This window comes from Protopterus annectens, chromosome 1.part1, assembly GCF_019279795.1.
Source record: "Protopterus annectens isolate FY-2018-M chromosome 1.part1, PAN1.0, whole genome shotgun sequence".
NCBI lineage: Eukaryota > Metazoa > Chordata > Ceratodontiformes > Protopteridae > Protopterus > Protopterus annectens.
The window spans coordinates 848,138,921-848,154,198 of NC_056726.1; the positions used below are offsets into that span (position 1 = coordinate 848,138,921).

Genomic DNA, 15,278 nt, shown 5'->3' on the forward strand with positions numbered 1-15,278 from the left:
TGAAACAGTGTACCTCTATGACATTGTTCAAGAGGAACCTGGACAAGTGGATAGGGCACTGTAAATTCTTACTTGGGAATAGTGCCCACAACCCTCCTGGACATGGGCAGTCATTACTAAAATGCAATCTTGGGTACTGACTAGCATTTTCATAGTACTGCATTGGGATGAAACAGTTAGGCTTAAAATGCCCTCTGGATCAATATCCTAGTAATCTCCTGTGATCTTATATACATTAACCTACCACGGCTGCTAATAATAAGAGTTACATGACAAGACAACACTGCAAAGCCAACAGAGTGGCTGTTTAATTCAAATGGCACAAATGAAATGATGTGAGCCTACTGAATGCAATCTTTTTTAACAGGACTATCCTACAATGGGCACAACTTGATTTCATAAGCCAACAGATGTCGGACTGATAAACAATCTGGCCAAAGACCAGCATCTGCCATCAGCAGATAATACATATACATGTACACACACACACACACACACACACACACACACACACACACACACACACACACACACACAGAGGTATACATACTGAATTCTGCAGCAGTGGTCCTAAAGATGTACACGGACAAGGATAAAATACTGAGATTGTATCTATCAGAACTCTGTGCTTCTGCAATGAGAATACAAAATATACTCTTATTAATTCACTGTACCTGTCTTTTCTGCAGGCTTCTTTCAGCAGTCCACCATGTTTCAGCAATGCAGCAAACACAAACCTGGACACAGTATCTAGCAAGTGATCAACAGTTGGATTTTCAGTGTCCCAGTCTGCAGGAAACAAAGTATATTTAAATATTTTCTAAAACATTCAGAAACATATTATACAGTGATGCAACTTAGAAACCAGAATTGAACAAGAACAGTCATAAAAGAAGTTTAGGGTAAAAGTACATCTTCAAGACAGATTTCTGCAACAGATCACAGTAGAAGTCTTTTTAAACAACTTGTGACATATATAAACTTGCATTTATATAAAAGAAAACAAACCATATTAACTTGCTTACAGTTACAAGCATTATACATCACATACATTTTTGTACAATATAATCAACCTTACATAAATTGGTCAATTCCTGCCTTCCCTTAACTCATTATAGCCAAGTGTGCCTCCAAGCATTTCTGTAGTTACCTCCTACTGCTCCTGTAGGCATCAAATATTGCTTGTTCATATTTTCATTAATTCCAAAATCATGCTATATAGAAGGTATCAAAATATTTTATCTTGAAGCATACATGATGGCAAAGACAACTGTACTGATATTTGACTTGTCAATGAGTATTTGTTAGAGCTGTAAGGTGATAAAAGGAAGTTATGTACCTACCATAACGTTCCATGTTTGTTGTCCTTCTCGCCCTTCTTTCTTACTGGATAGGTTCGGAGCCAATCCTCGGTTAAGACTCGGCCAAATACACTACCTCGAAGTCTTTCACTTGGCTCGTGGCTGAATACCTATCCCATCATGCATTGGAGTAATCCCCAGGTCTTGTTTGCTGCTAGTCATAAATGTATGCATATTTCTTTTCACATAACATGAAATATATATATATATATATATATATATATATATATATATATATATATATATATATATATACACAGACAGAGAGATATAAAAATACATAAGAGGAAAAACAACCAATTTCAGAGGGACTCTCTCAGTAGGAGGAAAGAAAACTCTTATCTGAATCCTCTAGGAGCCTTGGCTGGGGGAAGGAGGGAGGGACATAAGAAAGGAGGACAACAAACATGGAACGTTATGGTAGGTACATAACTTCTTTATGTTATGTTGTCCTTCTTTCTTACTGGATGGGACGGCGTCCCTAGCAGTGTCTTCCTGGATGGTTCACGGGAGTTCACCTTTGAGCACCGTGGACCCAAAAAAAGATAAACTTCTATTGTTTGAAGTGTATATAGGTAATACAAATGGAACGCCAATTTGAAAGTCTAACTTTGGAGACTGGCTTGCCTTGCTTCGCTTGAGAGAAGGAAATAAATAGATGGTCTGTTTTCCTGAAGTCCGTTTCTATGTAGATATAATCTTAGCTGTCTAAGTACATCCAACTGATGTAGTTTGTATTCTGACTTGTTGGTATGATTAGGAAGGAAAACTGGGAGTTAAATAGATTGGTTTGTGGGCAGAATTTTGGCACAAAAGATGGATTAGCCCACAAAGATACTCTATCTTTATGAAAAATTAGGTTATGTTGGCTTAATTGATACAGCTTGCAACTTGGAGACTCTTTGTCACTAACAAGATGGCCTTCCAAGAGAGGAATTTTAGATTGCATGTAAAAGCTTGTTCAAAAGGGAGTAAAGTTAAGTAAGTAAGAACAAAATTTAGGTCCCAAGGTAAGAGAGGTTCTTTTATGGGAGGCCTCAACAAACAAGTTCCTTTAAAAAATGCTTTACACAGCCTGTGTGACATTAGATTATGAGTGTATTCACCGATATGATAATTGGAAATCGCAGCTAACTGGACCTTGATTGTAGCTGCAGCACAGCCTTGCTGGAAAAGTTCTGCTAGAAATTCTAAAATTGAACTAATAGAAGCAAAGAAAGGATCTATGTCTCTCGCCCTTGCCCAGTAGGAGAACCTCTTCTATTTGCTGGAATATAATTTTCTGGTCAATGCCTTATGAGAGTAGACCAAAATATGTTTAACTGCTGGAGTAAAATTTTGAAGCCTGACCATGTTTGGAAGTGGAGCAGCCAAGTTGTCAAACTGAGGGTCTAGAGAAAAGGATGAAGCGCACCTGACATATTAGTCAGAAGGTCTGGAACTAGGTCCAGAGCCCAAGGCTTTTCCTGAACATGAGGCCAGAGGAAGGGGAACCAAATCTGATGAGGCCAATATGGGGCAATGAGAATTAGCCTGCTTCCCAAGGCTTTGGCTTTCTGAATGACTTAGAGGAAAGGCATATAGTAGTCCCGAGGGCCAATAGTGGATGAGTGCGTCTCTCGGTGTCTCCCCCACTGGGGGGATTACGGCAAAGTAGCTGCTGCATTTGGTATTCAGGGGGGTTGCAAATAGATCGCAGCAAGGCTGGCCCCAAGTTCGGAAAATCTTGTCCGCTATGTTCTGTTTCAGAGACCACTCATGAGGCATCAAAATCACCCATCTGGGCTTGTCGGCCATCACATTGGAATTCCCCGGGATATGCGTTGCTACCAGAAAACGTTGGGAAGAGATTGCCCATTGCCATATTCTCAGCGCTTCTCTATAAAGGGGATATGATCTGATTCCTCCTTGTTTGTTTACGTACCAGACTACAGACATGTTGTTTGACTGGATTGCAATCGTTCCTAGTGGGAGAAAGCATTGAAGTGCTTGCAACGCCAGAAGCACTGCTCTCATCTCTAGAACACTGATGTGCAACTCAGCCTTATGTTCTTGCCATGTGCCTTGGACTGTTCTTCCCAGATAATGCCCCCCACCCTATCTGGGAAGTGTCTGTGGTCACAGTAGCAACAGGCTGTTGTGGAATAAAGGGTCTTCCGATGGTCACATGATCGGACTGAAGCCACCATAGAAGATTTCTCTTGCATGAATCTGTTATCCTTATCTGATGGGACATAGGGAGTTGCTGTAGAGACCATTGTGCAAACAGAAACCACTAAAGGATTCTCAGGTGTATCCTGGCTAGAGTGACTAGAGTTATGGTTGATGCCATGGTTCCAAGAAGTATTAGAACTACGTTCGCTTTTACCTTGCTCTTGGGAAGTAGGTTGACTATTTGTTGTCTGAGGACAGAAACTCTGTTTTGCAGAAGGCGAGTCATCATGGAAACAGTGTCTAGACCTGCGGCTATGAATGTAATACGTTGACAAGGCAACAAGGCAGATTTTTGAAAATTTACTGTTATGCCTGAGCACAAATTTCCAGTGTAGTATCCCTGGCCTGTAGAAGTAGATGTTTGGTGGTGGCAGTTTGGGAGCCAGTCTACGTATGGAAACACTTGGAATCCCAGGCATCTCAGGTGAGCCGTTACTACTGCCATGAATTTGGTGAACACTCTGGGGACTGTAGTGCGACCAAAGGGCAGAGCTTGAAACTGATAATGACTGGCTCCCAGCCGGAAGTGTAGATGACTCCCTGATGCTCTGTCCATCTTTATATGGTAGTACGCATCTTGGAGGTCTATTGAGCACATCCAATCATCTTTCCCTAAAAAGGGAAGAATTGACTGCAGTGTCACCATTTGGAACTTGGACTTCTTTACAGATTCATTTAACCTGCTGAGATCCAAAATGGGTCTCCAATTCCCTGTTCTTTTTGGTACTAAAAAGAATCTTGAGTAAGTTCTGAATCCTATTTGGTCTGTGGGGACTTCTTGAATGACTCTTTTGTTTAGCAACTCTTGAACTGATATGGTTGCTTGTTCCTTCTGACTGGGTGGAACATCTGGGATTCTTCTGATCTGTGGAATGGGCAGGCAAAAGGGAATGGAATAACCTCTGGATATTATACTTTGTACTCACTTGTCTCTTGTGATATCTCACCAGGCTTCTGGGTACAAAGTTAATCGCCCGCTGACTGCCTCCAGAGAAGAGCAGACGGGCCTCCTTTCAAGAGCGCTGATAGGGTTGGCCGCGAAATGAATCGCGGTCACCTTGGTTTTGCAGGACCCCCCCCCGCCACATGGATGATATCTACCATTATTGCCTCCACCTTTGCCCCTGGGGAAGGGTTCACCTCGTGCATCTTAAAAAACTCCCTGGGATCTCTTGAACCACATTTTTCCACTCTTATGGCTTTTAGGATAAGGTCTTGAAGGTACGTAAAAACGTACTCAAATGGCAGAGAGAGTATTTCTTTCCTGCCTACATCTAGTGAGTGTGTCCTTGACTTTAGGTCCAAAGAGTGAGGAACCATCAAAAGGGGCACTGATAAAGATAGACTTGAAAGGTTCCGCAAAATTACACAAACGCATCCAGGAGTGTCTCCTAAGGGGAAACTCCTGAGCCCGCAGCTCTACTCGCTCCAGCGGATGCATAGGAGATCAGTCTCATGGAGGAGTTGACTATGGAATTTAAGGTGGATAGCTGAGGCCACTTTTTCTGAGACACCCACAGCTAATGAACCTTGTAGACTATCTCCTAACTCCTTCAGGAGATCTCTTTGAAGTCTTGTAAAATGTGTGAGGTAGTTCAGCGATCTGAGGGTGAACATCACTGATGAGAAAACACACTTCCCATATCTGTCCATCATTAGAGAATCCTTATTCGGGGGATGGACAGACAAGGACATCTCAGAGAGTTCCTTCTTGGTGGCTGCTGCCACCACCATAGCATCTACAGGTACACCTTTTGAAAGAAAATCTTTATCCGAAGGGGCTGACAAGAATTTATTCAGCCTCCAAGGGAATGGCTCCATAGTGTCTGGTAACTCCCATGCCTTTCCACTAACCAAATCCATAAGTCATCGAAAGGCGGAGACACCCAGAAGGCTGAAGGCTGAGATCCGAAGGCCTTCAGGTACACTGACTCCACATCAGAAGGGTTAATGGGATTCCAGCCACCCCTCTGTTTTAGGATCTCTAGGATATCTGAGAAAGAGATCTCTTCAGAGGACAACAGTGGGGACCCTTTCGCTTCCTCAAGGTCAGTGTCAGAAGTGATGGACTCATCAGGGGAGTCTATATGCTTCCTCGTGCATGTTATCTTCCGAGGGAGGTCTCGGAAGAGTAGGGCTCACTCGATGGGGATTCCTGAGGCTCTAAATCTCTGCTGTGCTATGGACAGGATAGTGCCGAAGCAGATGCCAGTGCTTGAGGGGGCAGAATGCCAGTATCCTTGAGTAGAGCTGTAGAAGGAGACAGCACACTCATCACCTCAAAGGACGATTCTCCTGGTTCCAAGGACACTTCCAGTTCTGAGGAAACAGAGGAAATCCCCGGCCCCAAGGAGATCAGCTCCGAGGTCGATGAAGGAGCTGAGCTCACCTGCACCAATGCACCCAAGGGGTAGACTCAGCACCAAAGAAAATTTGGTCCAAGAGTCCCCCCCCGACCCTACCGGAGAACTACGGCTCCTAGACACTCCAGACGGCACCGATAGTGTGGAAGCAGGCAATGGTTCTGAAGATTCCTGAAGGGGTCTCGGAACCAAAGGATCTACCGCAAGAGGTATCTGGCATTCTAGTTCATAAGATCCAGCTTAGCTCGAGAGGAGGAATAGTGGATGTAGTCATGTTAGATGGCTCCGAGACTGGTGGGGTCGAAGCCAAAAACAATTTAGCCAGCGCCGGCAATTTCAAAAGCCTGCACACCACCCTGTCTACGTCATCATCTGATAAGCTTCTAGAAGACCTGGATGAGAGTGTAAGGGATCGTGACCTTTGAAGAATAGGGGATCTCAAGATCGGAGATACAGGTCCTAATTCAATGGGCCGGCTCCAAGAAGTAGTCTCTATAGGTTCCGAATTTTGTGGGAACGTTAAACTTGGTCTGTCTACACCAATTGTCTCCCTCGGTTCCAAAGGCGATGGAGCAGAGGAGATGAGAGTTTTCAGTCAGTTTAGGAATTTTCTTTGGAGGCTCAGAACGAGCCAAGGAAGAGGATGAAGAGGAAGGTCTCTTAGATTTGCCAGTAGTAGTTGGAGACTTGGATACCGGAGAAGTCTGTAAAGCTTCATCAAAGGCAGGCTTTATTAAACCTCTTAAAAATCAATTTGTTTTTCCTCTCAAGTAACACTTGAGAACTAAAGGAAATGACAAAAACTGCAAGATTCCTGAAGGTGAATAGCCCCTAAGCAGTATACGCACACACTCTGCCCATCAGTTATAGACATTTTCTGGGAGCATTGTTGGCATTTCTTGAACCTAGGGGGCTTGGGTTCCTTATCTCTGGACTATTTAGACATATTGTACAGCAAGAAATATGAACTGCAATAAAAAGTATTGACACTAAAAAATCACCTTAAGACAAACACACAGCAAAGACGAGTACAGGGGAAAACACAGCACTACTCTCTAAGTTAAACGGGCGCTAGGCCCTCTAACTTAAACGGACCTAGCTGAGCTAACAGGAAACACACAACAAACCCTCTAACTTAAACGGGTTTACTTTTAGCTCTCAACTCAAATGTGCCAATAGGAAAACACACACGAAGTACTACAAAGACTGACAGGGATAGGACAAGCCTAGTGGAAAAAAAACACGGCCAGCAAACAACAACACAAGCGGCGATAAACAATGCACATTAAATACTTATAGGAAGGATAAACAGCCTAAACTAGGATCTATAGCAACTCCAATAATAAGATTTTAGCAAAAAAAATAACTTTCAATAGTAAAATTGAAAACACTGAGGCACGGCCAAGGAGAGAGCATCACAACTCGTCAAGCGGCAAACGAGATCTGGGGATTACTCCAGTGCATGATGGGATAGGTATTCAGCCATGAGCCAAGTGAAATACTTCGAACTCGTGTATTTGGTCAAGTCAGAGTCGAGGATTGGCTCCAAACCCATCCAGTAAGAAAGAAGGCGAGAAGAATAACATAACATCTATCTTTTTAATGGCTCAAGCTGCACCCATCGGGATTTAAAGGTACATACTCAAAAGAGCTGCACTGGATGGAATGAGTTAAACCTCATTCTTCCTCCAAAACATTTATTCTGCCTGTACTGCTCCAACAATTTTAAATTTTTCTGTGTAATTTGCTCCTACCCTTTTCTAAAGATCCCATTTCCAGCTCTCTTATCTCTGTTAACAACATTCACAACTTCAAATATGGTTGGTTTAAACTTTGATTTTTATTTTCTAGTAATTTTTTTTTTTTTGGCAGCCACCAGAATTAAACTTAAGAAGGCCTCACCACACGATGTCTAGGCAATTTAGATCCTTTATCCCGCACAAAAAAATAATTTTCTTGGTTACATCCATTTGCTCGCCCAGTATTTCTGACACAGTACTCTGTAGGGAATTTTTACACTCTGCTAAAGGGTGATACAGAAAACTGAAAGTGCGAACTAGACAAAAGAAATATCAGAAACCGCCAGAAACAATAAGCAATGGGGATACAATGATAGGTATCTAAGTCCAGGGTCACATGAAGTAGTGGACCAGAAGAAAAGGAAGTGTTGTCTGCAGGGTGAGCATTTTTGAACTTTGGAATCTGGATGAACTGATTCAGAAAGAACTGGTCTAATATTGGCCTCCACGCATTTTCTTTTTTGGGAACCAGAAAGATTGAGGAATAAAAAATCCACATTCTCTCTTAAGACCACCCCGAGCCAAGCAAACGTTGCAGAAGAGGAAGGAATTATGATGACTGGTCCAGTGGATGAGTAGGAACTCCCGTCAATGGAAAAGAATCGTCTTTCCACTGCCATCTGTAACTCTTGTCCACAATGCTGAGGATCATTTGTTGGAAACCATCAGCATTCATGCTGCCATATTGAGAGAAAACCTGAGAGCCGTAGCACCTAGAAGAAGACATGAACAGATGGTTGCCTCATTCTAGCACAGTCACATGCTGGGAGGGGGTAAGTCTTTTTGGAAAAGGAACCCCTTTTGATGGACTTCGCAGTTTGGTACCTTGGTTCTTGTTAGGCTGGGACTTCTGTTTAAGAGGCTGCCAAAAATGATCCTGTTTAAAGGAGGAAAATTAAGGGTTATGAAACATTTTTTATGCACTTTGTTTCAATTTATCTCAGTGTTTAAGGATCTGATTAGCTGCAGTGCAAAACATACAATCAGACTCAATGGGAGTATTCAAAATGTCATTTTTAAGTCATCAGAAATATTTTGACTGCACAACTAAGCATAAATCATCACCACTGACAAAGCTGCATTTCCTCAATAAAAAATTCAAGAAGACTGGACACCAGATGGTCAATAAAAGTCAGGAGAACCGAGGATTTAGCGTACAAAACCTTTAATACACACTTTCGCCAGATAGACTTCATCAGAAAAGATTCTTACATCCAAAAAAAAGTTATTTACTCACCATAACGTTCCATCTGAGTAGTTAGACTTCATTTGTCATCAACCTGTGGGTTTCGTATCCAATACGGATCTGAGCCAGTAGCTTTCCAAGCTAAGCTCCAAGCTCCTCCCCTCACCATATTATAATGCAACCTCCTTCCAACCCTCAGATTGAGTTTGCCACCCACAGCGTGACACACATCAACCCAAGAAACATAACCTGACCTGATCACATAAACTAGGCTCACCAGACCCAGAAATTTTGAGTCCAAGGACTGTCGTAAACCACCAAGGTCAGGGGGAAGGAGGGAGGGAAGGCTGATGACAAATGAAGTCTAACTACTCAGATGGAACGTTATGGTGTGTACATAACTTCTTTATCTGAAGTAATTAACTTCATTTGATCATCAACCTGTGGGACAGAGTCCCCATCTACCAAAATCCTTGGGAGGCCCTTAAGGAAGGATATTCCGGAGCACTGCAGAGCCAAAAGAAGCCCTTCCTCTAGACACCATGCCCAACTTATAATGAGTAATAAATGTGAGAGAGGAAGCCCAGGTAGCCTGTAAGCAAATGTCATCCAGAAAACTCTGGAACAAGATGCAGCAGAAGAAGCCATAGAATGAGTAGAATGAGCATGAATCCTGGCTGATTCTGGTAATCCATGTTCCTTGTACGCCTGCAAAATACAAAGTGTGATCCATCTAGCAAGAGTTACCTTTGAAACTGGTTTCCCCAAAAAGGGTTTGGCAAAGGGAAAAAAAAAGCTGATCAGACTTACGGAAGGGTTTAGACCTATGTAAATAAAAGCGTAACTGTCTATGAACATCCATCAAATCTGTCTATGAACATCCATCAAATGAAGTTTGTATTCCCCTTTATTTTGAAAGTTAGGAAAGAAAACTGGGAGATCAATAGACTGATTGATATTTGATTCTGAAGTGACTTTAGGGAGGAAAGAAGGGTTCATACTGAGAGACACCCTATCATTATGAAAAATTAAGTAAGGGGGTTTCATACATAAGGCTTGAAGTTCCGACACTCTCCTGGCTGAGGTGATTTCAAATCAACTGATGCTGCAGGTTCGAATGGAGGCGCAACTAAGGCCTGAAGAATGAAGGTCAAATCCCAGGGAGGGGAAGGATGCTTAATAGGGGGTCTCTGCAAAAAAAGTACCTTTGATGAAGGTCTTACAAATTCTGGCAGCAGCTAGGGAACCTGAATTTTCTCCTACATGAAAATGGGATATAGCCACCAGCTGGACCTTCACAGTGGAAGAGCTGGCCCTCTGTTGAAAAATTTGAGACAAAAATTTTAATACCACTGGAACAGGAGCGGTAAAAGGATCCAAATTTCTCTGAGAAGCCCAAATGGAAAAACGCTTCCATTTACTATGGTACACCTTTCTGGTAGAGGACTTGTGTGCCGCCACCAGAATGGACTTAACGGGGGAAGAAAGACCGGGAGTCCTGGCAATTAATGGAACTGGAGTAACCAAGCAGTAAGCTTGAGGCTGTCCAGATTCGGGGGAAGAATTCCCGAGGGATGACAAATGAGATCTGGAATGGGACCAATATCCAGGGCGGAGCTACAAGATGAGACCATAGGCAAGGGAACCAAACTTGACGAGGCCAGAATGGGGCTATGAGGATAATCCTGCTCCCCAACCGCCGAGCTTTCTGTAAGAACTTTGTCATGAGAGGTAGCAGGGGATACGCATAAAGAAGACCAGGTGGCCAAGCATGGACAAGAACGTCTCTGGCCCCCCCCCGCCCGAGAGGGAATTAGAGCGAAAAACTCGCTGCACTTCACGTTGGATGGTAATGCGAAGAGATCGCGGCAAGGCTGACCCCACTTGAGGAAGATCTGTTCCACTACATAAGGGTTCAGAGATCACTTGTACGGCAAAAGGATAGTCCTGCTCAGTTTGTCCGCTAAAATGTTGGACCAACCCAGGATGTGCATTGCTATCAGAAAACGGTTGGTGGAGATCGCCCATTCCCATACTCTCATGGCCTCTCAACAAAGTGGGTAGGACCTGGTTCCCCCCTGTTTGTTGATATACCAGACCACTGAAATATTGTCTGACTGAATCGCAATAGTTCCCAGGGGAAGAGAAGCATGAAGGGCCTGCAGCGCTAAAAGGACCGCCCTCATCTCCAGAACACTGATATGCAGAACAGTCTCATCTGGGGTCCATGTGCCTTGGACAGTCCTGCCCGAGCAATGTCCCCCCTAGACAGGAGGCATCCATGGTCGCCGTGGCTTGTGGCGGGGGTGAAACAAAGGGGCATCCTTCTCGAAGATCCTGGGACTGAAGCCACCACATGAGGGAAAACTTTGCACACCTTGCTTAGAGGAATCGGGAAATTTAGAGGCTGGTATAACAGAGACCACTGAAATTGTAATGTCCACTGCAACACTCTCATATGCAGACGTGAAGTGCCAAGACATGAAGGGTCAGGTTCTGAAGTCTGTCTGGAGACAAAAATACCCTGGCCTGAAGAGAATCTATTCTCGCCCCTATGAAGTCCAGAATCTGAACAGGCTGAAGAGAGGACTTTGTAAGGTTTATCGTAATACCCAGTAAATTTGACAACTGAAGGAAGGAATTTCTGGCTTGAATAAGTTGATGCCTGGAGGGGGCTGTGAAAAGCAAATCGTCCAGGTACGGGAAGACTTGAATGCCCTGAAGCCTCAGGTGGGCCGCTACAACTGCCATGACCTTGGTAAACACCCTGGGGGCTATGGTGAGACCGAAGGGTAGGACCCTGAACTGGTAGTGATTGCCTCCTAGCCAAAAGGGGAGAAACCTCCAGGATCGCCTGTCCATTAGGATACGGTAGTATGCATCCTTGGGGTCTACGGAGCACATCCAGTTTTCCTCCTACAAAAACAGCAGGATGGATTGTAAGGTGACCATCTGGAACTTCTCCTTGGCAATGGACAGGTTCATCGTGGATAGGTCGAGAATCGGCCTCAAGTCCCCCATCTTTTTTGGCACCAAAAAGAACCTGGAATAGATGCCTGATACAGACTGGTCTGGGGGGACCGGCTGGATTGCTCTTTTGTTTAGCAGCTTTTCTATTTCCAAAGCTGCTGCCTCCCTTTGAGCAGGTGGAACGTCTGGGAGGGGCCTTGGAGGTAAGGGACTGTTCATAAAGGGAATGGAATAACCACTGGATATTATTCGAAGCACCCACCGGTCTGAAGTTATGGACTCCCACTGAGCTAGGTGCTTTGAACAACGCCCACCAATTGCCTTCAGATTGGAGCAGTCGGGAAACCCTTCAGGGCTGCTGTGCGGGTCGACCTGAAAAAGGTTACTGTGATGTGAAGTTCTTCGATCCCCCTCTTCCTCTGGGCCGGCGTCCACCTTGTCCCCCTCTCTGCCTCTAGGGGAAAAGGAGTCCGGAGAGTCCTGGGAATGCTGAGACTTCCGGAACCACAACTTCTTTTGCCCTCGCTGATTCCTGGAAAAGGACCTTTGAGGGTTAGAGAAGCGGATCCTGATGGTTGGCAGCATCTTCTCATCCTTCTCACTCTGGACTAGCGTGTCTCGGATGGTCTTCCCAAACAGGGTCCAAAAGGGGCATTCGCAGAGGGCGTCTTGAAAGGTTCCAAAAAATCGCAAAGCCGGGGCCAGGCGTGATGCCTCATGGCAATACCGGACCTGGCCACCCTAGCAGCTCCCTTGGTGGCATGAGAGAGTAAGCGCATGGACGTGTTAGTAACCGAATTAAGAGTGGCCAAACTCGCCGAAAATGAACATTTACTCTGGCCAAAATGGACTCTGGGGGAGACTCAGCATACTCTTTCATGAGGTCGCGCTGAAGCCTAGTCACATGGGCCATATAGTTCAGCACCCTTATGGCAAAGACAGCTGAAGCATACGTCTGCTTTCCGAGTCGATCCATCACCCTAGACTTCTTGTCCGGAGGATGGACCGAGGAACTCTCCTGCACCAGTTCATTTTTGGTGGCCGCCGCCATCACCATGGCATCAACTGGGGAACCCTTACTCCATGCAAGCTTGTCAGTAGGAGTGCTCAACACTATCTGGCTGTTTAGGTATTGGCTCTACAGTGTCTGGTTCCTTCCAAGCTCTGGTGGTAATGAGGTCCACCAGAGGATCGGCCAAGAGGGGACACCCAAGGGGTAGAAGGGCCTGTGCCGAACGCCTCCAGGAATACCGACTCGTCCAAGGAAGCCTTTTGGCGGACCAGCCTCCCCTCTGGTGGAGGATTTCCATTATGTCTCTGAAGGAGACATCTTCGGGAGGCAATCTGGGGGAGCCTTCCCCTTTCCTCCAAGTCGGTATCCTCAGTGAGGGACTCGGGGGAGTCCATGTGCCTCCTCTTGCACTGGCATTTGCAAGGGACCTCCTGGGGGGGGACTCTCCGGGGATGGCTCACAAACAGTTTTGCATTCCTCGAGGGGAACCGTCTGGGGCGTATCAGACACAGGCTGTCCCTGGGAGGACTGGATGACAGAAGACATACTCATCTACGAGGGAGCAGGGACGAACTCCGAGGAAAGAGTGAGGGGTCTCGATCCTCCTGAGAGAACCCTCTCCACAATGTTGAAGGCCAAAGGGGAACTGGCTTCCCTGAAACTGGCAGGACGAGTAGCCGTTCCCCTCGGATCCGATGAAGGGATCAGAGCCGAACCCGGAACAGTCAGGCCCAGATGGATGGTATGTCCCGACCATAACAGAGTCGATGACACACTCATCCCCTTGGATCTGATGCCCAGATCACGGCTCAGAGAGCTTGGATGCGACATAGGATCTGACAAACTCGAGGGCATGGCCGGAGTCGAAGTTGGAGGAACCATCAGCGCCAACCCCGACTCCGGGGCTCCTCAGAGCCAGGGACTCCGAAACTCAGGGATGGATTGGAGAAGAAGCAAACATCGGAGCTGAACTACCCACTCCGGTGGGAGGGGGAGTCAGCAACACTCCCATCTGCAACTGAGTCTGCAAGAACCTTCTCATCATCTGGTCCATGTCAGCCTCTAAGAGGCTTCTTGTGGATCTGGAGGATGCCACTGACACCGGCCGGAAGGGCCGATGCGAGGGAAGACCTCCAACCAGGCCGAACCTCCTCCTCCAGCTCCGGGGAGAATCTAGGCAAAAGGAGCCGAGGAGAAGACAGCCTAGGAGCCTTTTCTGGGGTAGAGACCACTTTAACGGGGGGGGGGTGACAGATCCTACGGGTTCTCTGGTCTGCTAACATTCCTCTCCTTGTCTCCCTCTCCTTTTCTCTTTCCCTTTCCTTTTCTCTGTGCTTCTCCTTCCTGACCTCTCTACCTCCCTGTTTGGAAGTGGGAGTGGGAGTCCTGAACAGGGTAGGAGGTCCAGAAGCTGGTACGGCCAGAACCGTGGCTGAAGAAGAAGAAGCTGCCAATTCCACCGGGAGAAGACCAGCCAAAATCAACTGAGCCCTGCGATCCCGCAGAGCCTGAGGGTTAAAGGCCACACAAATTTTGCAGCCCGAGGTAAGGTGGGGAACCCCTAAACACACGACGCATAGAGTGTGACCATCGACCGGGGACAGCTTATCGCCAAACTCTGTGCATTTAGAGAAAGTCGGTTTCTGGGAGTCCGATATAGCCACCCCACAACAACCAAAGGCTCACTAGGAACCTAGTTAAACATGTGCACACACACATACCAAGGGCAGGAAGGGGAGGCCTATACTAACAACTTTAAACTTTTTTTTTTTTTTTTTTTTTTGCGGAAAACCATGGGGAGAAAGAAAGGGGGGAAAACTAACCACGCGCACACAAACTTAGATTGCACAGTTAAAGTTAGACCAAAATAATCCAACTCTACCTGCCTGGAGCTCAGAGATCACATCTTGGCGAAGCTGAGGATTGGTGGGAGGCTACAGTGTAATATGGGTGAGGGGGAGCAGCTTGGAGCTCGGATCTTAGCTTGGAAAAGCTGCTGGCTCGTATCCGTATCGGATCCGAAACCCACAGGTTGATGACAAAATGAAGTTAACTACTTCAGATCTGCCATTATATACTCCAAAGCAATTAATAACAATTATTCAATTAAGAACAAATTCATTAACCCATGAAATTCTGACAAAAACTCCATACAAAACCTTCATTTAAAACACTGTCATAAATTAAAAACATATATTATAAAAATAACCACATCTCTAACATACTTTATATACATAACCTAAAAAGTAAAATATAATACAGGAATAATGCAAAATCATTTGTTAATTTTAAGTTTCCTATCTTTAAGGAAACATTTGATATTAATACTTTCGTTAAGCCCCGGTTTCTTGTCAGCTTCCAGTCTCACTTGCC

General features: G+C 45.3%; 1 protein-coding gene across 1 annotated transcript in view; it reads right to left on the bottom strand.

Annotated features, from left to right (window-relative positions):
* LOC122815150 (probable E3 ubiquitin-protein ligase HERC1) overlaps positions 1 to 15,278 on the bottom strand; it is a 5,886,073-nt gene that overhangs the window by 3,856,985 nt on the left and 2,013,810 nt on the right. Inside the window, exon 20 of the mRNA XM_044087407.1 lies at positions 675 to 789. Coding sequence (XP_043943342.1) covers positions 675 to 789 — 115 coding nt within the window. The remainder of the gene's footprint in view (positions 1 to 674; positions 790 to 15,278) is intronic.